This window comes from Streptopelia decaocto (assembly GCF_964273445.1).
Source record: "Streptopelia decaocto genome assembly, chromosome: 11".
Lineage (NCBI taxonomy): Eukaryota > Metazoa > Chordata > Aves > Columbiformes > Columbidae > Streptopelia > Streptopelia decaocto.
Window position 1 is genome coordinate 7,170,537 of NC_138666.1, and position 27,004 is coordinate 7,197,540.

At 39.9% G+C, this 27,004-nt stretch overlaps 1 protein-coding gene across 1 annotated transcript in view; it reads left to right on the plus strand.

Annotated features, from left to right (window-relative positions):
* The window catches only part of ZCCHC14 (zinc finger CCHC-type containing 14), a 49,738-nt gene that overhangs the window by 16,001 nt on the left and 6,733 nt on the right, over nucleotides 1-27,004 (plus strand). Inside the window, exons 3-11 of the mRNA XM_082062901.1 lie at nucleotides 16,719-16,792; nucleotides 19,438-19,509; nucleotides 19,706-19,815; nucleotides 21,645-21,739; nucleotides 21,832-21,886; nucleotides 24,023-24,296; nucleotides 25,652-25,743; nucleotides 26,357-26,484; nucleotides 26,825-26,965. Of these exons, the coding sequence (XP_081919027.1) occupies nucleotides 16,719-16,792; nucleotides 19,438-19,509; nucleotides 19,706-19,815; nucleotides 21,645-21,739; nucleotides 21,832-21,886; nucleotides 24,023-24,296; nucleotides 25,652-25,743; nucleotides 26,357-26,484; nucleotides 26,825-26,965 (1,041 nt within the window). The remainder of the gene's footprint in view (nucleotides 1-16,718; nucleotides 16,793-19,437; nucleotides 19,510-19,705; nucleotides 19,816-21,644; nucleotides 21,740-21,831; nucleotides 21,887-24,022; nucleotides 24,297-25,651; nucleotides 25,744-26,356; nucleotides 26,485-26,824; nucleotides 26,966-27,004) is intronic.

Here is a 27,004-nt window from a genome sequence, read left to right on the forward strand (position 1 = left end):
TGAGTTGTTGGGATTAGTGACCAGTTGGGGGCAATCATATGGTTATTTAGTAAAATTCACCATTTTTTTCTATGCTGGTCCTTCAGTCTTGGCTAAAGCCTCATCTCCCTTTTGTATGTATCAGTGGTAAAGCAGGTTAAACCAGATGGACACTGCTGCAAAGTGAGGAGTTGTGGCTCTAGGAAGATCCTGTACCTGTTGATATAAGTATGTCAGGTATCTGTACTTTATTGGACTTTTCTTTTGTAAAATAAAAATTCAAAGATTTGGCCTGTGCCAGTTTAGAAAAAAAATACAGATGGGTATTGACACAAGGATGTGAACCCCTTCTGAAGTCTAATGTCTGTAACGTGCAGTATAAATGGTGCTTTTTACTCATATTTTTTGATTGAGTTAGGATTGTTCAAACCTGTTTTCACAGATGTGGAAGTTGTGTTGAGTGGAGGTAACTTTGGGAAGGGGAGACTTTCCCTGTTCTCAAGGACTGGGTGGTGGGGTGCCTGTAAGCTGCAGACAGGCTTATTTCCAGGCTTTAAGGTATTGAGAGATCTTGCTGGTCAAGGAGAATAGGGGCAAATACTGATAGATTCTTGTGTCACGTGTAATTGCAATTCCAGGAGAGATGTGTTGCTGCATCCTTCTGTCCTTTTCCACTGTTTCTACAGTGTAGTCAGGTTTTGACTATGGTTTTAACACTGATATGAACAAAAAAAATGCAAATGAATGTTGGGGTTTGTTTGCATGCTGGGTGAGCTGAGAGCCACGGTCTCCTCCTTGTGTTGCCGGAGGCTTTTTTTCTGCAATACAAGAACTGAACCAGTGCAAATAGAGCTGTAGAAAGTGGCGGTGTCAGAAATGTTGGTTCCAGTTTCCAAAATGAGATTTCATGCTTGCCTGGTAGGCACGTACTGTAGAACAGCTCAGCTCTGTAGTGATGGCCCCTTCTATAAGCAGGTTTGTGTTTCCCAGCACGATGCCAACAAAGTCAGCAAACTTAATTTGGCAGGATTCTGCTAAAGGCACCAAAGTTGGTTGTCTTCAGTTTAGGATTTTACCCTAAATTTTCAGGGCAGCCACCTCAAAACCTTCTCCTAGTAGCAAGTGACCCAGGTGGTTAAAGAAAACTGGTTAAAAATAGTATATTCACTAGCAACTCTTGTTTTGCAGGCAGTCCTGTGCTGGTAGCTAAGGGAAATTCAGTCATCATGCCAAAGTCCAGAAGGAGCTATTTGACCTATGGCAAGTCCCATTCACAGAGCTAATTTGTAACAAGCCTATGGATGTAGAGTTGTTTTGACCTTGTGTAGCAATTCCCAAAAGAGAATAGTTACGGTTATCAAAGCCAAATGAGGAATTCAGCTTATTTTGTATTTTTTTTAAAGTGATAGGAATTTCCTGTACACCAGAGATGTTATTAATTACTGACTGTAAGGTTCCAAGCAGAATGATTTGGCCATTAGGTGGATAACACTGAAGGCAAGTACTGCTCCGTGCATGTGACATATCTTAGCAATGTATTAAACATGGTCAGTGACCACAGCATATTTTCCAAAAGCACAGCGGAATAAAGTACGTTAGACCAGATGCTGAAATGCAGAACAAAAGAATCTTTATTATAAAGGCAATGCAAGTTGCAAAACATTGCAGAGTGAAGACTGTGCAGTCTTCATACTGTAATTTCTCATAATACTGAGTAAAATTTTGATTTGTCACAGCCTCTGCTTTATATTTTCTGCAGCGGAGGTTCTGTGTTGGTATTCAGAAGATGTTCATTACTGCTCTTACCGCTGTTTTCCTCCACAAAGCTGTCTGGAAGATGGTTTCCTCGACCGAACAAGTCTCATTTTCTGCAAAGTGACAAAAATTCCCCTATTCTTGTGTTTCCTGTGTATTTATCTTGCCTTTCCGCTGTTGCCACACAACCTCAGAATTGTCTCTGAGCCAGACTGATTTCAAATGAAGCAACTGTTGAAATTTGATCCTTATATAGTGAAGCTGAATCACAATTCTTGCAACACATGCGTCTAATGATAGACACAAACTGCTTTTTGTAGACGGAGAGGAGGAAAGCTTTTAGATGGAAAATGGGTGCAGTAGGCTTTATTCTACAATCTGTACTCCATTTAGTACTCTTGCTGAGCACAGTCCAACTTCTTGCTTTAACTGAGGCATGGTAATATTCCACATACAGGGTCCCGCAAAGTCTTATAGTGTCCTAGACTAGAATAAATACATAGAATAGCACAGTACTCACTGGACAACAGCAACCTGTGGACACAAAGAAAAACAAACTTTGGAGAAAATGCATCTCAGTGATGTATTGATTTAATTTTGGATTCATATTAGTATGTAAATTATATCCTTGTTTGCAGTAATCCTGTTGGCATCAGGTAGGATACAGTTGCAGGTGGGTTAAGCTGATTGCTTTGGGCAGCGAGCTTTGGTATCTAAATTGTTTCATTACAATAATCAGCAGAAATATGTGGTGTAAGCTATCCAGGACTTCTAACCACTATTTTTGCTACTCAATTTATTTTCCTTGGCAAAATGTATTCATATGGTCTTGCACCTTTTTTTTTGTTTCATTGACTCATCTTTTTTTTGCAGAAGAAACCAGACTGCGGATCTCTTAGTTAGCGGCAATCAACAGTTCTTTTCCTCCTGAAATGTTTGACACCAGTTGTTCAGCCTATTGAAGGCAGGGAGAAAATACAGAGGGGGAGGAAAAAAAGCTCTGAAATCCCTTTGGTTCAGTGTCCAGATTTCATAGTGCCTGGTTCTGCATCAGTTGTGTAGCTGGATTATTCTATTTTTAGGTAAATACATAATCTCCAACAATATCGGGTCAACTACTGTTAGGGTAGGGCTTAAAGAAATATTTAGGCTATGATGATCCTTCAGGAAAAAATCTCCCTCTACCAACTGTATATAATTTTTCAGCTGTTTGTATATGTCTTGGTTCATTTTATCTCTGAAGTGGAACTCTGCTTTTAAAGCTCAGCAATGTAGGTTGGTAGGTCACACCCAAGGCATCACATTCCTGACTTACTGTCTCTAACCTACTCGTTGTTTTATGAGTACTGAGTATTTAGAGTTAATTCTAGAAATCAAATCCAAGGATTAGTGTACTTAAAAGTTTGGATGTTGCATGTTTTCCCCTGTGTGGGAAGATTATTGTATATTAAGACATTTCTTGAAGCCTGTATGTTGCATAAATCATGCAGCTCTGTCTTCTGGAGTTAGAGTTCAGTTAAGGTTGGAGGCTTAATTTTGCAATAAAGACAATACTCGCAAGTGTTTAATAGTTTTAAAAAATTTGAAAACATTGCATCTCATCCCAAGTTGTTTCTGATTGTGCAGTTGGACTCTGTTTCTGTAGGCAGGCCTGGAATCCCCATCTCTGCATCAAAAAGCCAGAGGCCGGACTGAGTAACACCCCGGGGCCGCGGGTTGAGTTCCACACTCTGGCACTTGGACTCTGGGAAGTTTGTCATTAACCGTTAATAAGTTAACTTTTGTACTCTCCAGAGGTTGGACTCAGTATTTCTTTGTCATCCTCGTTACCTCCCATATAACATAACAAGACTCAGAAAGGAGCCTTCTAAGCTGCCTACTCGTAAAATCGTTGTCGTAATCTGTTTGTGCAAATACTTAAAGGTGTTTCTTACTGAAACTTGTAATTCATGGCCTTGATTCATCGCTAGGGCAGCTTTACATGAAGACCAAAGGGTCTGTCCCTTGGCCCAGAGCTGCAGTGAGTTGGCTTTGGTGGAAAGTCTTACTGTGTATGTTCACCAGTGGCTCTTGTTTGAGTTCATATGACAGAAAGCAATTCCCTGTCAGCAGTTTTAATTGTGTATATAATATATGCCTTATTCACCTAAAATAATATTTACATCAAGCATATACCTAAGGGCATTATCTTGAAGCTGCTGAGTATAATAATTCCTTTTCTTTCCTTTTGTTTGGGCTTCTTGTGTGTTTTTCCTCAATAAAGGTGATGGAATTGCGCTGCTTGAGCATTATGTCAGTCCCTAGCTTATTAACTGCTGAGCCTGTTGATTAAAATTAATTCAAATTTGACAGAGGCATTTGGAGGTTTATTTACTGTGGTATTTGGATAGAAGAGACGCATTCATTGTTCTATCAAGAGGAGAGGTAAGAACAGTTCGGCCCTTATCCTGGTCTGTCTGCCCAGCCACTCGTTATTTTTGGTGTTTTGTGTGTATCTTTAGGCAATATGGGGAAAATTTGGAAAAATTTAGGTTAGACATGGTAGGTACAGACAGTATTGTTTGTTGTAGGGGATGTGGGGCTGGAATCTCTGCAGAAAAGAGGAGACATACAGCACAGGTCTGTGGGAAATAAGGCTTCATTTTGCTTCTTAATCTTGCTTTTATTCTTATGTTATATAAATACTTGTTCTGAATTTGTGTACTGGGCAATATAACATTAGAAAAAGACCAGCATTCTGCTAAAGTAATGCTTGACAGTGAAACACTTCATTTGGAGGATGCTGAAGTCCATTCAATTGGGTTTTGGTGGGAATTGGATGATACTTCTGTTTATAATGAATTAGAACCAAGCAACTCTGAAAAATAAAAATTCTAAGAATAGCATGCTGTTAAATTCAGCCATGCCAGGGAGTTTCCCTCACTGTAACACATTCCTTGGGCAGAGTCTTCATCTTGGATAGTGACAACATGGTTGTCAGTATCTAGCGTGAGGCAGTAAACTCAAATTTAATATTGTTTTCCTTTTCCCAGGGCTCTTTAGGAGCACAGGAGGCAACACTTAGGCATGTGCATTCCTAGAAAGATTCTCTTGTATTGCCAGTTCATGTCTATGAAGTCCTGGAAGCGCCTGCAGTGGCACATTAGTTGTTAATGCAGAGGATATTAATAGTCATTACACAGCTATGGGAGCAATAGCGTGACGTTCTGCCAGTAATGGAAACAACATAAACAGCTTGAGCTTTTAATTAAAATTGCATTAAATGAGCAAAAACCAGTTTTTCTCAATTCTTTAGGTAATTGCTTAATACAGAGCATCTCCTGAAAAAGAATGTAGTGGTCTCAGAATAGAATGAATTGAGAGAACTTTACCAGGTGTATGTCTTGGTGGACCTAGTGCTTAAACTTGGGTTTATACTGAAAATCCTTTATAAAGGTTGGGGGGCTGGGGGAGAGGAAATTAGAAGTTTTAAAAGTTATTGAAGGGTAGAAAATGTCATGTGGGACTTCAGAAAAAAAAAGTGAACATGAACTGCTGATTCTAATCTGGCAATTCCTGCTGCAGCCTGATGGCAAATAGCTCATTAGGAGTGGACATTTGTGTGTCTCCTGCTTGAAGATGGAGTAAGGGATGTGTGAAATGGTCAGAAATGCTCAGCTGTTCACTGCATCTCCTTAGAATTTAATGCCCTTTAACATCTGAAACTAAATTTCCCCTAAACTAAATTAGGCAAAAAAAAAAACTTTAAAGTAGTAAATAGGAATGACTCACATGTATTCCTAGAAAACCATAATGTTCTTGCTGATTTCCTTTAGATACTGTCACAAGTTTACTAATGACTAAATGGCAGTTTTCTTGTGTAAGGCGTGCTTAAGAAGCTTTGAGAGCCGGTTTGTTGTTAGCTTGGAGATGTTCTTTCCCTTTCCTTGTCAGTCCATTGTTAAATCCCCCGTTTTCCAAAGAACACTCTTCGTTGTTTTTGTTTCCATTTAGATTCTTTTCTCCTAAAGGTGGTTTCCTGAGAGTAACAGGCTTAAAGTAGAAAAATTTTAGCAGTAGGTAGCTCGAGTTTTTACAGGTATTTGCATATAGAAATGTTGTCATCCCTCACAGATTCTTGGGTCCAGATCTGAAAATTCAGAACTTAAATCTGAAAAGGTTTCTTGCTTGATTTTATGTCAGCATTAGTATTTCCATGCAGACATGGGCGGCTGGCAGGTTTTGAAAGAATCAGACCACAGTAGGGAAAAGATACTGGACATTGGGGGACTTGAGATAACATTAGAGAACTTGGCAATATTGGGAATTGGAAAATAAAATAATTTCACATAGGGCAGTAAGTCACAGGAGATGTGTTATATGTAGTACTGAGCACTGACATGACACATTGCTCTGGGTTGAAGATGAGGTGGGTGGAGAGGAAGGATGAGAACACTGCATGGAAACAGTTGTTTACTTTGCCACCAATTTTCTTTGCTTCCCTCACTACTCTAGCAAATTTTTCTTTACTCTGCTTCCCTTCTTTCTAATGTGGAAGTGGCCTTATTTAGTAAATGACAACACTTTATTTCCATGGAAGCGATGATGATTTCTCACATTCAGTATCTGGCACAAGGCAACAGATGGACTGTAAAGAAGAAATAACAGATGTAATAATGCTTATGCTGGTGAGAGACCTTTTGCAAATGGGAACTCATGAGTCCAACTGCAGGACGTGTGGAGTTAGAGGGGAGAAGATTGGTTGTATTTTTAAAATGGTGCCAGAAGACAGTAAGTGATTTTTACTTTTTTTTAGACTGCAGATTCCAGCTCAAGGAGGAGTTGGTGCCTCGTGTCCTTTGAGATTTACTGTGCAAGAACTACTAATTCTTGTGTTACAGAGAAGGCTTTACTAGTGATTTACTGTAGAGTCTTGTTTATGTATCTGTAAAGTTTGCGTAGTTCTTGCTTCACATCAGGGCTGACTCAGTATTTGTTTGGGTCTCTGAGGAACAACTCAGCTTTCTGTCAAAATGTTGGGGATTTTTCTATTATAATTGGTGGTCAGAAAGGCTCTTTGGACACACTTTGTAGACAGAAGCAAGTTCCTCCCCTTTGTTTTGCTTAGTTAAATGTTCCTTTCTTAAATCAAACGTGCCTTCACTGACTTACGTCCTATTGCTAATAACCAGATGAGAAAATAGTGCTATTGATATTGGGTTCATTATCAATAGAACCAAAATGAAGAAAAAATAAAGCTGAGAACAATCAAAGCAGTAAAGTTCTTTTGTGTATTCTATTTTATTGGAGCTGTTTAAGGAAAGTTGGATTCTTCAGGCTTAATGCAGCTTTTATAAACTGCATCTGTTGAGAAATGCCAGAGCAGAGCCAGATATTGAGACCTGGATTAAGAGATTTGACAGCTGTATGGGCAATGAAAGCACATGGGTAGATGCTAAGAAGCAAACTGAGAATAACATCTCATTTTGTGATTGCAGATAGTGGAGGAGAGGAGATGAATGCTCAGTGTTGGCACCCTTGAGGTGCTTTGTCACATTTAATTTCTAATTTCATTTTCTCTGGCTCTTTTATGCTGGAATGTCACACGCCGTAGTTATGCAAAACAATGGTTTTGATTAAAGTCCATTTTCTTTCTCCGGTGCAAGGAAATGCTGAGCTAAAAGGTTAATGTTTCATTTGCTTTCTGACTTTTTCTTTCCAGGGAGATAAAAGAACATATAAAGCAGTAGACTTGCTGCATTACTGCACCGCCTGGAGTGGATGCATTTCATCAGTGTATGGTGGGGTTGCTAATTTTAACAGGAACTCAAAGGGGTAGCCCTGCTAAAATTACATCACTAATACACATAGCTGAAAGGAAACGGCATAAAACACAACAGAAGATTATCTCTGTTGTGTCTTCTGTGGTGGAATTTTTCAATGTGTATCATTCAAGCAGAGATACAGTTGGACCCACTGTATTTGCAAAGCTTCAGGCTGTTTTCTTGTAAACAGTCCTGTGGGAGAGCATAATAAATGAATTTTGTCTGCAAACCCAGTAGATATGAAAGGGCTATTAGTGGCTGGAGGAGCTCAATGTTTGTGTTGCTTCCCATCCCTGTTATTAAATAGTTCAGGGATTTGCTAGATATCCCACTATTGCAAAAAATAGTGAGGAACCAGAGCTGAAACTGAAGTGTGTTTTGTTTCATTCTGCTCTGAGTGCTGTCAAATCTAGTGGGAAGTGTGGAGAGTCAAAGCTTTGAGATGTTGAGGTTTTCAGTGGATGGGTTTTTTTGTTTCTGTTCTCTTTCCCTCAGTTCCTGGGCATTCTCACTGCCTTGGCAAATACTAATAAAATCTCCTTTGGTCTTCCCGTCCCTTGTGTATTCACTGCAGAGATGTGTTGCAGAAACTGTTGTCTAATAGTTGTACAGTGCCTCAAAATAAGCTTAAATGCTGAATTAAAACCTTTTTCTGTCACTTTGAGTTACTGGTCAAATCCTGTCTGGGATCCAGAATGAAGGAACAATGATTTGTACAAAAGTATAGAAGGGAACAAGAATATGAAAGCCTGGGACCAGAGACCTGAAAATGTACGAGGACATAATTTCCAACAAAGGGAGAACCTCACAGAAGTGGTTTTGCTGGGGGATGTTTGTTTCTCCCTGAACTAAGCACTTGAATACATTTGTGGCTCTTGGCAAGACTGTGTGTACTCAAGGTTTTGCCTATTCTAGATGAGTTCTTTAGTCCGGTGTTTTTACGTAGTATGCAGCAGAACATTTTTTCATTGTTAACAAGATTTTCATGCTATAATTCTTTGGGGGGTGGGGGGAGAAAATTACTTTCTTTGCTGCTTGTTATTGCAGCCTAAGTCATGAGTTTCAAGATTCTGATGCTGTTCCCAAAAATGCAGAAAACATCATGTGCTTATTTACATGAGCATTAAACTGTGCTGGAGTAGCTCTCTTAAGCAAGACTAGCTGCTTATATTCACGTGCCTTGGAGTTGAAAATGCACATTTCTGCTGTATTTTTGCTTCAGAGCTGAAAATCCTTAACTCCTTTAGGTGGGTGAAGAAATCCTTTGGGCAAGGCTGGAGCAGTCGCTATGCGATCCCAGTGCCCCGCATTTGATGGCCAGATCCCCCTGCAAGCCAAGGCATGCCGGCTCAGCAGCTGCCGCTGATATAGGGTGCCGATACATGGTTACAGGCTGCAGCACGCAATAAGGATTCCTCTGTGCTGTAGGGAGGGAAAAAGCCTCAAAAAAAAAAAAAAACAAACCCACCAAAAAAACCCCAATCAACCAACCAAAAAACCCAACAAAGCACACAGGAAAATAATGCAAACATAAATATATTTATATGATTGTATAAATATACATGTAATGTTCAGGTCCTGACTTGGTGACTTTTTAAGCCTGGTGTTGCTGGGCAAATCCTCATTGGATGCAATTGTGATTGATTACAATTAATTGTTTTAATACAGTGGGGATTGGGTCTTGTTAATAAAGAGCAACAGCAGATTATGATGATCTAGGTGGGACACAGATGAGATAAGATTCAAATTTTGTGTGATGAAGGAAAACTAATGGGTAGTAGGCAACCTTAACTCAGTTTTCCTCATCCTGCCTCTAAGAAAAAGTGATTTGTTGTTAGTTCAAACTGGTGTGAAACTCGATTTGTCCACCTGTGTTTAGGATGTTGCTCAAAACTTCGGATGCTGGCCCCAGTTCCCAGCTGTGGTGACTGCCTGCATGTCTCATCTTTTCCCAGCTGGTTTCATGTAGGGGTGCACTGGTGAGGTTTAGATTCTCTTTCTGAAGCTCCAGGTATGTGTCTGTTCCGTGCAGACATAAGAACTTCAGAGGCTTCAGCTGAACTGGGTTTGTTTCTTCTGGTGATGTCTGGGGTTTAGTAAAGCCTGGGCTTTCCAGGGTTTGGTACGGTTTAACACAAAAACTGAGATTAGGGAAATAGCCTACATTAACAACAGTGTTTGGTACGGTTTAACACAAAAACTGAGATTAGGGAAATAGCCTACATTACCAACAGTGTTTTCTGTGGAAAACTGAATTTGCATTTTTAGTTTTTAGGTGGATATAGCGTTGAGATTAGAACATCACCTGGTTTGTCTTGGGTTTGCGGGGATTCAGTGAATTACAAGCCAGAGAAAATCCTTTCTAGGGCAGTGTGAGGTGTCTCTAGGCTGAGCTGACCTTCTTGTGAAAATAAGAAACAAAACCGAGATTTGGTTTAAAAGTGATGTAAGGAACAGTAAATAAAATAATGACTTGATCAGATAAAACTAGATTAAATATACAACTGCATGTTACTCACCTGGTAAGTAGAAGTGTTTATATACAGAGCTGAGCATCTCTCTTGATTGCAGAGATATTTTTTACTAGCATGGGCTGTGTAATTAGATATATTTTAATTGCCTATACAAGAGTGTATGTTAGTGGTTACCGAAGCTGCCTTCAAGCTGAGTGGTTGGGCTTATGGTCACTTTTCAGGATGCTTTTCAAAATGAGCTGCACATTCCTCTGCTCTTGTTAAACCAGAGAAGGAAGATGAGTCATTGGGCCGGATTTGTGAGCAGATTCAGTCCACAGCTGCATCCATGACTTACACGTGCTGTTCTCCCTTGTATGAAAGTAGTTAATTAGATGTAGTTCCATGTAGAATTAACCAGCTTGGGGGTTAGGCAGTAAATATATTTTACAGATTAAATTCTCAAGTCCTTTAAAAAAAAACAAGCAGCCCCCTGGCAAGAAAATCTGAGCACGTGCTTAATCCCAACCCCTGTGACCGGTGTCTGAGTTGGTTGTAGGATACATTTGAGCCTTTGGTTTCCAAAGCATTTACCTAAAATCATGCTGGAATATGCCAAAGTGTTTCCATGGTATTAAAAAAAATTGTTAGGGATTCTTTTTTGGGAATGTTCTGCCTGATGTCATAAAGAGATATATCATTGCTTGATTACAGCTTCTTGAATTAAGGAATATGTTTCACTTGTTGCTCGGTTGTCCTTAATGTCAAACTCTTGCAGCCTTTCTTGGCTCTCTGCCCACAGCATTATTCTATATATTTCAACAGTATATCCTTGGTAAGTACATGTTTCAAGGCTCAGCACCTGTTTAGTGCCATGTGTTGGTGCTCAGATTTAGTACAGCATTAGAGCTGTGACACAAATACATTGAATACAGTAGCCTCTTCTGGATAATATATTCTGTAAAAGCTTTTTTTCTGGCATTAGGAAAGAAGGCTGCTTGTAACGCAGTTGAATATTCAGTGGCAATGGCAGGAGCAGTTCAGCAGTGGTCATGCAAAACTTATTATTCTCAACCCACAGTATTTGGTAAGAAAAAAAACCCCTTCAAATCAGTGTTTGAAGCTGTGTCTTGATTTTGAAAGCAGCTGGCTGATTCTTTTGGGTTTTACATCTTCCTGTCCAGATGGGATTATTCTCCAGCCAGTTTGTTTTATTTCAGCTTTTGCGTCCAATAAAGTTGCAAACCCATTCTTTAGGTTGGTTGGCTTTTGCGGTTGGCTCAAGTGCTGACAGTATCATTCAGTATTACTCAAAACAATGTATGAATTCAATTAACATCTTAAAAGCTAAGATATACAGACTTTTTTTTTCAATGTCTGTCTTTTTTTTTTTTTTTTTTTAAGAGAAACATAAAAGGTCACTCAGTTGGCAAGCGAAATCAGCCAAACTGAGGAAATAGCAGGAGCATGAAAACTACTAGTTTGGGGGCAAGCGATACAGTCCCAGCATATTATTGCTTCCTATACTCTGCCAAAAGTCAGCTGATGTCCCCGATTTTTAAAAAAGCTGTGTAATTATTTCCTGTGGAATATTGCAGCTCATACTCTTCAGTCTGGCATTTAATTTAAAGCAGGATTAACTTGTCACTTAAACTCATGTTCTGAGTTGTGTTGCTCTTGATCTTAAATATTCTCTAAATTGGAAGAACCCTGATTTCTTACAAAGAAAAATGGCAGTTCGAAGAGCCTTTCTTTTGCTAGCAGAAGTTTCTTCATTATGTCCATGAAACTTTAATTTCCAGGTTCTCTCTGTGTTTTGTAGAGGCACCAGCCAGCCCAAAGACTTTCTTGCAAACCAGTACAAGGGTTCTGTTTGATTCAGAGTTTTTTTTCTGAGCTGTCATTTCCTTTTTTTGAGCAGACACCATGGAAAAGCTGCTGTGTCTGCTCTTCTGCTTTTAGTCTTAAGAGATACCAGCAGAAAACTGGCTGGTGGACCCTGTTATGAGACTGAATTGGGTCCTAACAAGTCTGATGTATCTTAAACTTGAGGTCTGTTATCTCTTTTTTTTAACCTGAATTTGTGTTAGCCAGGAAGAATTAACACTTGGTTTAAAGAATTTGGTAAACAGCAAATGACTGTTCCATTTGGACTTTGATTTCCTGGGTGGATCCGGCTTCATGGAGCATTTTGATGATACCTGATGTGGGAAGAATGAGCAAAGATCTTATGGTGCTTTTGTACCAACAATGATTTTTCTGCCCTCTTCTGGAAGGGGGAGGTAAAAGCTCTGTATCTGGTTCAATTGAAATATTTCTTAGCAATTTAAATATTTCTTAGCAAGCAGCCGCTTTAGGTATGCATAAAGGTTTTGGGGTCGCTTAAATATCCCAGTTACACATCTTCACACAATGTTTTTCTTAATTCATTACTACTGTATTATGTGAAAACAGGTGAATATCTTAATAAATTCCCTTGCTGTGTCTGGAGAGTTCTGAGAATGGGATCTCATGTCTCTTCACTGCTACTATAATAATGAAAGGTTGTTATTACGTGACATATCTACGTAGTGGACTGGAGAGAGAATTGCTTCATCCTGTGCCATATTTCACTTGTTTTCTAGAAAAGTACTAAAATAAGTGTTTCTTCTAGAAAATTATCTTCTTTCCTTACCTGTCGTCCTTCTAAGAAAATACTCGAAATAGTTCTTGCTGCTCTTCAGTGGAAGGAATTTTTCCATCTGGTGTAGCTTAAGAATATATTCTATGACCTGCCCTTTCATGTTCTTTCCTTCCCCAGTAGCAGTTTCTGTAAGTACAAACATCACACACCAGTGATCATCTCTTGTTATTCCATTATTGGGATATATTCCATTATTCCATCACTATTTGGACCCTGGCCCATTGATATTTTGATGCAGATGGGATATCTCTTCCCCAAAAGGAATGGTTTGTGAGTTAATGTATCATGAACAACCCAAGGTGTGCTTTTGTGGGATAGAACAGAGTTCCAGTTGATCGGTTTTGGTGTCATCCCTGTAGTATTTAGTGATTCAGGGACTCTTAGGTCCAAGTTTGAAAGTTCATCTAATTATCTTTTTCAGTATTCCAGTGGAATCTTCCTCTGCAGAAGCCTCAGGGACAGATCAACAGTGCCACCTCTTTTTTGGCTTAAATGACGAAACTGTTACAAGCTAAATATTGTACTTCTCTGATCTGTTGAAAGGTTTTGTACTAAATAAATGAGATTGACCCCATTTGAGGTCCTGGGACGCATCATTGACACAAAGTTCTCGGCAACCTGATAGATGCTGATCAATCCCAGAGTTATTTAGATCTCAGTTCTCACTAATCTGCTTGTTTTACAGTCTCTGGCCAACCATTTCTGTATGTACTTTGAAAAACTAATATTTGATTCTCGACGTTTTCCTCAGGCCTTCAGTATTCCAATGAATGAATAATTTAAGTTTTCAGAAGTAGGAGGCGAGGGAAATAAAATAAATGTAGTTGATGAGAAAACTTCCTCTTGTATGTTTGTGGCACAATATCAATGTATTTGATGGTAAGAATAGTATATCTCGGGTTTCTTTTTCATTCTTAATCATAGTCTTGATAAAAAGCTTTAAAAAGATGAGAAATAGGAAAGCAGCTTTCTGAAGAACAGGCAAAACCCCCTCAAAGCTGATACTTAGAACCAATTTCTCATCTTCAATGGATCAGTTGACCTTTTCGTTTAAAAAACAAACCCAAGAACAACCAAACTTTGTAATTGCGTGTGCTTTGTTGCCATAAATATGCTTTGAAAAAAGCAAATAAACTGTTTCTTGTATATTTTTCCTGTGTTTTTTGCCTGTATGTATGGGAATGTAAATACTGGTGGGTGTGGGGGTTGAGTGGGGAGACTCTGTGGGTTTTTTGTTTCCAGTTGCTTGGGATTTCCTTCTGGTGTCTGATGGGCAGCGGTAATTGAGAAATGCTGCTTTTGATGTATTTCTGTTAGAAAAACAAGAGGTGGCATGTGAAAGCCTTGGTGTTGCATTTTTTGGTTACCGCTTCTGTGTAAACAAGGATGTGGAAAGTATTTTTAGTTCCTTTTTGTTCAGGAGACCTTTTCGGCAAAAATTCAGTTGCTGGATTCGTGTTTGAGCACTTATTTCCATGTAGGCACAAGCTCAGGAGTTAAAATTAATAAATCCATTGATTATGGTTATGTACTTGGCTCCCTGTATAACGCAAACTAAAGAATTTTACTTATTTTTTCATGCTTAAAAATAAATTGCAGCATTTCTGCACATTTTGTCAATCACAAGCTCAGCCCAATCTCATGACTCCAGTTTTAGCACCTGGATGCTGGAGAACAGTATTTCCATGCTACGTGTCACACAAATGGGACCTGCATGCATTGATTTGAATAAAAATGAAAACTCGAGAATTTTTTAGACAGAGGATATTTTTTCACAATATTTGGAGAAAATTGCCAGAGCGCTTTGTATAATGTCAGAAATTATCCAGTTAATTGCCCAGCATATTGCTGCTGCACAATGAACTATAGTTCATGCTCTAGAACAGACAATCTTACAAGGTTTGTTTGGTGATCAGGGCAGCAATATCTGCCTAATGGTTCATTTTGCTAATTGCAATCGTTTTCCAGAGGATAAATTCACTGCAAGGGATTATATTAACTGGACAATTTCAGCCCAGAACTTTAGCGTGAAAAGGTCATGGAACTGTCAGCCCAACAAAATCCATCAGGTGATGGAAAGTTTGTTATTAACCCACATAGTAGAACAGAAATGGCTTTATGTTATATTGATAGGTAATCTTATTTTGCTTGGATTACTGTAGAGGAACAATGAACAGATACAAGAGATGATATTTAAATACTGTAGAAATGCCAATGGTAAGAACAGTTTCAGTAAAGTGACGCTGGATTTGCCATAAACGACAAATGTTAAGTAACACTTGCGGTGTCTTTCTGGTTTTCTTTGTCCTCCTCCAAACCCAGATGTTGCTGCAGTTGCCACCAGGTTTTCTACGAGTTATTTGCTCCTCCTGCAGCTGTTTCACCAACAGTCTGGCAATACCCCCACTCTATATCCACTTCACACATTCTTTCTAATTATAATTCCAAGGTACATATAATTCCAATCAATATTCAGTGTATTTTAACTGATCACAAGAGTACCCTGAATCTTCTTAAGTAATTGTACAGAGGTAGATTTTTTTTTTTTCTTAAATTGGCAGAAAAACCTCTGAACCGTGTGCGTGTTTAAATCTTCATCATTTCAGAAGCATGAGGAACCCACTGGAAACTTTAAGAGCAGCAAGTCTACAAAAAGCATAGTATGCAAGAGAAAGTAGTGAATAATGAATTGACATTATTCATCAGGGGTTTGTGTTATTGTAAGTGGGAATTACACAGAGAAGGAGCAGTTGAGATGATCATCAAGGGAATGCTAATTCTGTATTTTAAAGACTGGCATGAACATCTGCAGATCTATTTAAAACCAGATAATTCTGAAAATTTTGACTGCAAAAAACACTCAAAGAGCAGGTCTTAAAAGCAGCCAAAAACTAGGTTGTGACATTTTTAAATGAAGAGAATGCAACAAAAAAAAAGATTAAATGGCCACAGTAAAGACTTCAGGTCGTGATTATTTTAAGGGAAAGGAAAATGAAGCTCTCGGGTGGCTTGGCAGGTTCCTGATGCGATGTTATCACCATGACTTCTGCGCTGCAGCCGTTTTGTTATGTTATGAGAAAGATGTATTGATAAGTATACATTTGAGTCTTTACAGGTAAGAGAAATAGTCTTGTAAATGGTGGTTGCCCAGAAATGAAGTGGTTGAGCTCTGGGTTTGCTTGTTAGAACCATTAAGTGAAAACAGAATGCACACAACACGAGCACCTCTCGCTTGGAGGTGAAATCCTTGTGACTTTGTTTTAATAGAACTGCTTTTGGATTTTGAAGCCGATGTAAATCAGCTTTTTATGGGCAAAATTCCGTGCATGTATCCCCATGCGTGCAGTGGAAAGGCAGGAGAAATTCACAAGCAAAATAGGAAGATGGTAAAACAACCTTCAGAAAGTTTAGCGGGGTGGAATTTCTGATCCGCGTGTATTGGGAAATGAGGGTCTCCGAGAATTGAGTATATCAAATATCTAATGCATAAGATCGTGTCTTTAAAGGCTGCGTATCGCGTGTAGAGATGGCAGCGGTGACCTGTACTGTTTCCCAACCCTTTCCACAATAAGATCCTGTTTTTACTCCCAACTTGCTCAAATTGCAGTAATCGAGGCTGAAATTTTCCATGAAACTGCGGTAAACACAGCGAGAAAAACACACTAAACTCCTCACAAAATCGGCCCCTGCAAACACACAGACTTTTGCCGTCTTTGTTTCTTTGTGCACCAGTTTTCCCTCGCAGGGACAGTGTTTGCTACTCGATGTTAAGATAAATCCACACGTGTTTGTGTACCGTTATTACGCTGATGAGTGGTATGATAAGGCCGTGAGGAAATAAAGAGCTTTGCATTTAATGTATTGTTTGGGTACTGGCTGAAATGAAGGTTGGAATTCAAAGCATCATGGAGCTGTGCTCCTATGGCAGCGCCGTGAGTCTCCGGTGCTTCCAAACCAAGTCCTGGCACTACCAAAAACTTCCCCACTTTTCCATATGTTTAAGAATATCCTTCTCATTCTTCTTCTCTCTTTGCTTTTTCATAGTGAGTGTTGAAAAAGTGGAATTAAAGGGACTGGCACACAAGAAGAATGAAAGAAATGTTGAGTATTCCTTTGAGGTAAGTTTTGGTGATGGGGGTTTTTTTGTTTTCTCCTATAAAAGAAGGGAGGATAATAATTAAGGAGGAGTTTAAAGGAATTCTCAAACTGTGTTGTTAGATCCCAGAAGTTGGTCTAGTGCAGCTCCTTGTGGATAGGTGCTGGTCAGATTTTATACTCAATGATTTGGAAGTAGCCTTACATTGCTGTTGATGAACTTCTGTGGATGATGCAGAGTGGGACAGAGGCAAAATAAAAATATTCACTCGTTTTGACAATTTATATATTTGGGGAAAATATTATGCCACGCTTACAGAATGGGCATCTGTGTGCTGGAGTGCGGAAAATAGACAAAATTTAAGTCTTCATCTGGAGAAACAAGGGAATTTAGATTCCTAAGGCAGTGCTGCACATATGGGAAAAGAGGCAGGATGGTCATTGAGCACTGAGGGGAGAGCGGGACTGCGGGAGATGGTTCAGGTGTTACTGGTTTTAAAGGGGCTGTTGGAGAGTCCAGAAAATAGCTACAGAAATTATTAAGGTTTGAGGAAAACGCTGTATATTTGGAGACCATGGCTAAAAGGTTATTGGAGTATCATAAAAGCGCTTTCAAAGGGAAGACAATATTTTACGATAAAGGGGGTTTTAATCTAGCGGAAAAAACCCCCATAACAGGAACTGTTGTCTGAAAATCAGAGCCAGACAAATGAAAAGTGGAAGCGAGAAGAGTTTGTGGAGGGTGGTTCACCATGGGATGCAGGAGAAGCAGCTCTGCCCCCTGGTTTTATGCAGCTTTTGAGGTTTGGTCATTGCTACAATTTTGGAGGGTCGACTCAGTTCCATGAAACCTCGTTGTAATAGCGGAGACCGGAGGAAGAAGGACAAACTGCTTTCCTCCCATCTTGGTGGAATGGTGGATTCCAAAGTGCAGAATGCAAAGCCCAGGTGTCATCTTTGCTTTGCTTAGTGAGGCAACGGAGCCAAACAGTTGGTGAGAGAAGGAGAACCCGAAAGAAAATAAATGGTTGAACTTAAATTATGTACAACTTAAAAAAAAAAAAGGCAGTTTTTCTTTCCAGCTACCACCCAATGAATAATGTTCTGAATTTTCTGAATCCCATGATTGTTCCAAATGTCATCAATATTGGAAAGGATATTTTCCAGGGCTTTCAAAAATCTTTATGAAGTATGCAGATTCCAGTTACATATTAGCATCTTGTGAAACATCTTTTCCTATTATAATTTTCTTTCTATAAATACCAGAAATTACTTTTACCAGTATTTCACTTGACGGCCTGGAACTGAAAGAACAATATATAGTTTTAACTGAGCTAATAAAGTGCTGTTTGCTGGGTTAGAAAACCCAACTATTAAACATTTGGTGTAGTAGCTTGGGAATAGAAGGTCAATAGAAAGAGCTGTTGAGTGTTTTCAGCATCGCTTGGCAATGCTGTAGTTCCCTGCATTTATTGTCTTATAAGTATTGAAAGTTAGCATAAGTGAGCAAAATCTAACTCGTAACAAATGTTACCACAAAACTAGGAAGAGAAATTTCTCCTATATTTTGTAATTTTTTTTATTAATCTAAAAACCTATTAATTTATCACAAACTTAAAAATATACAAAAAACAAACTCACGGGCTTTGTAAAACCAGGAACTGCTCAAGTTCTCTTCTTTTCTTCCCTCCCCCTCCCTTACTTTTTGTGTAACAGCTCTGCAGAGAGGAAATTCCACCATTATGTAATGTATTTTGAAATCCGCCCCTCTCACCAGTCCTTTTGGCAGCATTTTGATGGCTGGAAAAAACTTGTGTATGTTTCCAGTTGTCATTGAAACTGGTGTCATGTGAGAAGATGGACTCCTGGTTCTTAAATACAAAAATCCAGCTTCTTCCCCTATAGAACTGCTGAGGATCTGTCTACTTGGAATCGATATTTTAAGTCCGAAGGGACTTAACGTTCACCAGTCTCGTGCCGATCTTCTTAGCGCCAAGAAATCCTGACTTTTGGCTCAGTTAAACTAATCACTTACCGACCAATAAATGCCTCTGTATCTAAGAATGTAATGACTTAATGCAGAAAGCATATGGGAAGAGATACTGTACTATTTCTTTTTTCTAGGGCATGTACAAGATGGTGTCTAAAGCGCGTAGCTAGAGCAGAAACCGCAGGTTTCATTTCGAAGGTTTTGCCCTTTTTTTCTTGCAATGGGGTGATTCGCTGCCACCTTCAACTTTGGCACATGGAGTTGATTAGTTATAAATAGGCGCCGTTATGCTGGGGCGAGTTTTTCGTATCGTACATCAGATTCTACAAACCAGCTGTTTTCTTTAAGAAAAATAAGAGAAAAAATTCTTTAACAAAAAATTTCCATTACTTAGTAGCCTGTTTCTTAATACTGGATGTCTGCAGCGCGAGGGCTGTGGAAACTCTCAAGTGCTTTTTTAAGCGTTCAGAAGTTATTAAGTAAAATAACAGCAAGAATCAGGCAGGGAGGGAGGACTGAGTAATAGTGACTTGTGCACAAAAATAGTTTTTCCTTGTTGATGTCACACTTTACAAACTTTCTTGAAGTTTGTGAGGAACATTTGATATTAATTATTGATGTTTTGGAACCAAATCCCTGACTATTAGTTACTAAACTGAACACTCTTTACTCCCTTAGGTCCTGTGGTCTGATTCTTCAGTGACAACGGTAACCAAATCTTCCACCGAAGTGACTGAATTTATTTCAAAGGTAAAGGCAATATGAAAAATATCAGAGAGATGTTTTGTCCCTTTTTGTAATTGTGTCTGTTTTTCAAAATATACTGAGATAATACAGATAGATTGAATTTCATAAAATGTTTGACTTGTAAATTGCTGTTCCTTGAATCTCGTATGAGTAACAAGTCGTCTTTTCATTTATTATTTGTAATATCCTCCACTTTTAGCTATCTCAGCTGTATCCAGAGGAAAACTTGGAGAAATTCATTCCTTGCCTTGCTGGTCCAGATTCATTTTACCTGGAACGGAACCACATGGACCTGGAATCGGACCTTAGGTATGCTGGGCTTTCTGTTATTGTGGGGTTTGTATCTTGACACTTGGCTTTTTTCACCAACCGGAGGAAACAAACTGGAAACATAGATACTACGTTCATATTCTATACTTTCAAGAAATAAGAGCCTCATCCCTAAGCATTATTTTTTGATGTTCTACTAATTCCAGTACATCAGAATTTTTCAGGAATTCTTTCTTCAGCAATACGTATGGTAGTAATATCCTGTATTAAGCTTCCTGGAGAATTGACATTTCCTGATCCCTTGTTCAAAACAGGATCATTGGCTTTGCAGAACCTCAAAAAAAATAGCCAAAACTGCTTGAAAAACCCCAAAACTCAGGAAAAAATAGTTGCATGAATAGTCATCCTTCTGGATTGAGGGATGGGTTGTGGGGATTTTTTCCCCCCTACCCTTTCACAGAGTTTTTAATTGTCTCTGTTGTTTTAGGTTGACGTGGTGTTATTTTAATTTAAAAAAGCTAAGTATGTATATATTCTACCATTACGTTTTTGGAAGCCATTAACAGCTAAGAAATTTTGGAAGCCTTAGGTAGTACCTCCTCACATTACCACGAGTCTCCCAGCCGTTATCTAATCTAAACCACCATTTTTAAATTCATCATCTGTGGCAAGTCACGTCAATTCTCTCTTTCTAAATACTGAAATAGTTTTGCTAGGAAGATTTGAGGGACTAAAAGTATTTTCAGCTACTCTTGTCTTTATACAAAATATTAAATTACATTCAAAAAATACTAATTAACTGTTGCTAAACGCCTGTTTTCCCTAAGTGAAGCCAGACTTTTGTCCACCGTTGGCAGAACTGCGGTGGATGTTGGTTTTCCATCTCCAGGGCCAGCAGGTGCACACCGAGATTATTTTTCATGGCAAGCAGCGTTAATATTTCAAACATCCCCTTCTGTGCTCTGAGGATCACGAGCTCGCTGCCGAGAATTGGGGAGGGTAAGAGAAAACGTGCGTTGCCGCTGTCGAGCTGGCAACAGTCACTATAAATGTAGGTTAATAGAGCAGCGATCTGCATTTATACAGCAGAGCAGAGAAAGGAGCTGCTTTAAGCACTACGGATTTGAAAAATTCAGCAATGAGCTGTGATATTTGAAAATGGAAAGCACATTGGTGGGCATGTGTGGATAGCTGAATTATTTTTTACTCGAAGACCTTTTCAAGATGGCAAAGATATGGTCAAAATGCTCTTCTTTAAACAATTTTCTATGCGTTTTCAAATCTTGGCAAAAGGTGGTCAAGTTTGGATAGCAATGAGAAGTCTAGTCATGTTGATAGAACACACTTTATACATTGCAAAGTTTTAGGAAATTGCCATTTTTCCCCCAAAAGCAATCCCAGGAAAACGTGATGTAGGTTTTGCAGCTTTTTTCCCTGCGCTGCCAGACTCTGCATCTGCTGTTTATCTCGCAGAGGAGAAAATGAAATGACAGATACATCTATGGTTTGTGGTCTTCAGGTTCATTAATTTGAAAGGAAATTTTCAAGTTTATATTTGAACAGTTTCTGTCTTTCAAGTGTTCAGTGTTCTGAATTTAAGCATTTTTACTGAAGCACTAAACAGTGAAAACAACACAATGATAATGTGTTTAAATAGTTTTAAGGGTGAGAACAGCCTTACATTTCAAGTCTACTTTGAGGCAGATTTACATGGTTATTAATTTAAAAGGTCTTTTATGTTTTAGTTTCTACATTTCAAATTCCATTTCCAAATTTCACGTACAGTCTACAATCATGATCACACAGGCAGCTGCAAATCGAATGATTAACAGAAGCGGGGGGGGTTTGTTTTTTTAATGAATATGCAGGTATTTGGCACCATTACCTTCCCATGTGGTGAAAAATGACCACGTTCGAAAGTTCTTCAGCTCTTCATCTCCTTCACAGCAGCTTCAGAATTCAAGTAAGTTAAAATAACGTTTAAAGACGCATTTTTTTGTGCTGATGTACGTTTATCAATTGATGCTATTTTTAACTTCTGTTCCCTGTTTTTAGATCCTGGCAACCCCTCCCTTTATAAAGTAGGAACTACGCTGGGAACATCTGGAAGGTGAAATATTTATTTTCTTTGTATTTGTTCTGTTTGTCTGTATTCTCTTGGGGATTTATTTGCATCTACACTTTCGTATTTATTTGTAGAAGATCTTAAGAAATTCTGGCCTTAGTGTGTGGTCTGTCCTTACCAGATGGCGAGAATATCGGTGTCAGGTACTGGCATTCCTAGTGTTGTCGTTTGTTCTTTCTTTAAATGCACATCTTATAATAATAACTGCAAGAGCTCAGAATGGGTAATTGCTTAAAAAAAACATTTTGCAGTGGGTTGATCGCAGAGACAATAAAACTTAAGTGCGAGTCAAAATATAATGCGATATAATTACTGGAAACGGAAGTTATAGTTCAACTTCAGCTTCACAAATAAAGGATATAAAAAGTAAGCACCATTGGACTAAACTGTCAAGCACCGTGACAGAATCTCTCGTTATGAAATCAACATTGAGCTGTGGTGCTGGATGATTATTTGTGATCTGGTGCTGAAGTTGTGGTGGTCTCGATCACGTACTCAAAAGGAGTAATGATAATCCGCATGGTCGGTCATCCTTAGTCTGAGCCTTTGTGAGCCAAGGGGGACTAGAGCATCTCTGCAGCACATTGAAGTGTTTCCTTGTACAGCGGGGGCTTCTTTCCAGAGGGAGGAAGGAAAGTCTTCCTACGCGGCAGCCTTGGGGAAAAAAAGGAAAGGAATTCTCTTGACCTGTGTTGGGATTTAACAAACTCAGAACTCATTCTCTAAAGAGGCAATTTTCATTTTCTCCAGCAAAAACCAGAACCCTCCACGGAGCCGGTATTGTGGGTTAATTTGCCACTTCAACGTGGAAAAAATACTCCACAGGATTATATTTGGGCTTCTTTTTAATAAAAGCAAAACTGAACCATGGCCATTCTCCCTACACCTTTTGTTAATCACAGAGAAGTAGTAGAACATGTATCAAGAGCGCTTACAGAAGGAAACCTCTGCTTAAGTTGAATATAAGAGGCCAGTATCTAGTGGCATGCATCAAGGGTCAGTACTGGGGCCAGTACTATTCAATATATTCATCAATGACTTGGATGAGGGAATAGAGTGCACTATCAGCAAGTTTGCTGATGACACCAAGCTGGGAGGAGTGGCTGACACTGGAAGCTGTGCTGCCATCCAGAGACCTGGACAGGCTGGAGAGTTGGGCAGGGAAAAATTTAATGAAATATAGCAAGGGCAAGTGTGTAGAGTCTTGTATCTGGGTAGGAACAATCCCAGGTTCCAGTATAAGTTGGGGAATGACCTATCAGAGAGCAGCACAGGGTAAGGGACGTGGGGGTCCTGGTGGACAGCAGGATGACCATGAGCCAGCACTGGGCCCTTGTGGCCAGGAAGGCCAATGGTACCTGGGGTGGATTAGAAGGGGGGTGGTCAGGAGGTCAGAGAGGTTCTCCTGCCCCTCTACTCTGCCCTGGTGAGACCACACCTGGAATATTGTGTCCAGTTGTGGCCCCTCAGTTCCAGAAGGACAGGGAGCTGCTGGAGAGAGTCCAGCACAGCCACGAAGATGCTGAAGGGAGTGGAGCATCTCCCGTGTGAGGAAAGGCTGAGGGAGCTGGGGCTCTGGAGCTGGACAAGAGGAGACTGAGGGGTCACCTCATTCATGGTTATCAATATGTAAAGGGTGAATGTCAGGAGGATGGACCCAGGCTCTTCTCAGTGACAAACAATAATAGGACAAGGGGTAATGGGTACAAACCGGAACACAGGAGTTTCCACTTAAATATGAGAAGAAACTTCTTCATGGTGAGTGTGCCAGAGCCTGGCCCAGGCTGCCCAGGGAGGTTGTGGAGTCTCCTTCTCTGCAGACATTCAAACCCGCCTGGACACCTTCCTGTGTAACCTCATCTGGCTGTTCCTGCTCGCGCGGGGGATTGCACTGGATGAGCTTTCGAGGTCCCTTCCAATCCCTGACATGCTGGGATTCTGTGATAAGGCTTACTATTTGCTGTAAGCTGCTCTGTTTTTATTAAACTACTGAACAACACAGGTACAAATCTGCAACTCGCATCAACCAGCGCATATTTTACCATAGTTCGATCATAGCAGCCAAACTCTGTGTGACACAAAATTCACCGTCCTAAACCCGCTTTTGTTGCTGTTTCGTAGGCCCATATGCGGCGTGGCCGGCATCCAGGCGGCACAGAACCACGTCGCGCACTCTCCGGCGGGTCCCGTGGCTCTGCCCCACTGCGCCCACGGCACGGGGACCGGCCCAGCGCTGCCGTATCGCGCACCCATGGACACCCCGGCCTCCCCTGTGCTCATGTCTGCCAGCCCACAGAACCCCCCGACGCAGGAGCAAAACGGCATCTTAGACTGGCTCAGGAAACTGCGCTTGCACAAGTATTATCCTGTCTTCAAACAGCTGACGATGGAGAAGGTAGGACAGGAGGTGGAGAAAAGCTTTTTAAATTATCATCATATTTACTCGTGCGGAGAGAGAGGCTGCAAACATCTGCACGGGGGTTTGCAGAAGTCATTGGCAGATGCTGCGAAGGTTTGCACTCTCTTGAAGCAATAATTTGAAGAAAACTTTCCTGGTTTTATCTGTGTTGTGTCCAGGGCCTGGGCTGTTCAACAGCTGACGCCTCGTTCAGAATTCTTCACCCAGCTCTTGAAGATCCAACTTCATGCTCTTAGGAGCTCAGCTTTGCCCCTGTTCAGCACTTCGATGTACAGTACATAACTAAAATTTGTTGACTTTTTAAAATTATTTCTGCTTCTCGATTGATTTTTTTTTTTTTTTTTTCCCAAAAAAATATTTTGTTATCCTTATTTTTTAAAAAAAAGATTCACAGAGACTTCTGACATGAGCATACCTGCAAGCGAATGGGGCGGATTTGTTTTCTGAAAAAATTCTTGTGGAAAAATAATCACTTATATTTGCGTACTAAGAGTCACAGATTATATTGATGCGTGCTGGATTTTATCTCAATACAATACTTTTTTACCCAGTTCCAGCTGTAAAATTCATGTTCTTTTTTAGCTTTGAACGCCCTCCAGTGGACTGAGTGCTTAAGTTGAGCCTCGTCTAAACTAGGATGGCTTTGTACTGGTTCTAGTGTGTTGTGTGTACTTTATTATAATCTGTTACCTGAGTTTTCAGATTTTATTTTCTTCCTTATGTGACGGGAAATATATAGTGGGTTTTTTTCTTCAATCAAGTAACAAAACTCTGCATATCCCAGTGGGTTTTTTTAAAAGCCTGTATTATTATGCATACTTTGCTGGTTTTCATTTTCATTACATTATATTATAAATATCTATTTTATTTTCATATGCTATGTCTATATTTTTTATAAAATTTAATTTTGGAGTATGGTTTCCAATTAAACTGACTGTACATTGATTTTTGTGTTAAATGGGGAACTGGGAAAACTAGAGCGTTTTTTTGTTGTTGTTTTTTTTTTTTTGAGATAATCAGATCCTTAAACTCATTCATAGCACGAAGTTCTATTTTAATACGTACACTGATTGCATCATCTTTATTGCACATAGTTATTATAAGCACACACATATCTAAATTTAATCTACAAATGTTCTTTCTTTCATTCCAGTCCCCCACACTTTTATTCTGCACTGATTCTATAATTTAAAACTGAAGTAGAGCGTTTCTTTGAATTAACAAATGTTAAAAATGGGTTTAAAGTTGCCTTTCAGAATTGATCTTTACTGTAAGTGTAAAGAAGAATATTTCAGGCTGTAAAACTAAACGCACTTTCTTTTCTTTACAAGTTTCTGAGTCTTACTGAGGAAGATCTGAATAAGTTTGAATCCCTCACCATGGGAGCAAAGAAGAAGCTCAAGACCCAGCTGGAGTTGGAGAAGTAAGTGGCAGGGAAAAAAATTGGCTTTTTAAAGTCATAAGATATTTAATGCATGTTTTACAATGGTCTTTGCTTTCCAGACCATAAACCTGTCAAGATAATGCTTATCTTCCTTCCTTCCTCTGCAGTTGTGTTGGTTACTTTGAAAACCATTGACATGGGGGTTTTCTCAGTAATATTTAGTACTTAAAAAGCAATTAAAAATTCCAAATCCACGCCTGTTTATCAAAGCTCCTTGACAGCATTTTTCATCAGTCTTAGTTTTTCCAGAGCGTGTTTGCAGAATGAAAACTTGGGGCTGTGTTTGGCTTCTCTTTGGTTTTGGTGTGCACGACTAGGTTAGGGAGGGAATTTAGTCACCATTTGGTGATGTTTGACTTTGTACAAATAAGAGCATTAGTCTCATAATCAGATGGCAAATAGTCCAAATGAAACTGCTGGCAAGAAGTTGTGGTCAAGATTGATGTTGTTTCCAAACCTTTCCATTTGTAATTAGCTTAACGTTCTAGTGGATTCTCTAGCGGGCTTTGATGCTGTTTCATTCAGAAATTGATTCATCTGTTGTGCTTTAGCCAGTTTTTGTTTCTTCACATGTTTTTCCGTCACCCTGCAGAGAAAAATCAGAGAAACGGTGCCTGAACCCCACGGCCCCATCTGCAGTGACCAGCAGCGGAGTGGCCAGGGTTCCCCCCACCACGCACGTCGGGCCCATCCAGAGCATTCGCGGCAACCACGCTGCAGGTGAGGGGGAGCAGGGGACACCACTGCGCTCTCAGTCCTGAAAACATCCTTGCACAAGAGCGAGCTCATTCTTACACTGCTTTTTCACCAACCTGTCGTAAGCTTTATCTTCCAAAATGCCGCCAGCAATCAAAAAGTCTGATTGTTGTGTCTGTGGAGCACAATAAAAATCACGGTGTCTGCGTGAGCTGTGCTCACCAGCAGCCGTTATGCTGAATCCTTGATGTCTATCTGTAAATCTTGAGCATGGTGTCATGAAACAGTTGTAATTAGGTCCTGTTGAGTAGGTGTTAGCCGTCTCGTTTGCTTTCCCTGATCGCTCGTCCCCCTGTATCTGCAGAGCTGCGGGTGGACGTGGATCAGCCAGCGCACCCCCTGCCCCGGGAGGGCAGCTCTTCCGAGTACTCCAGCTCTTCTTCCAGCCCCATGGGGATCCAGACGCGGGAGGAGAGCTCGGACAGTGCTGAGGAGAACGAGAGACGTAAGCGGAAACAACCACCGAGGGTGCCTGTGTCGCCTG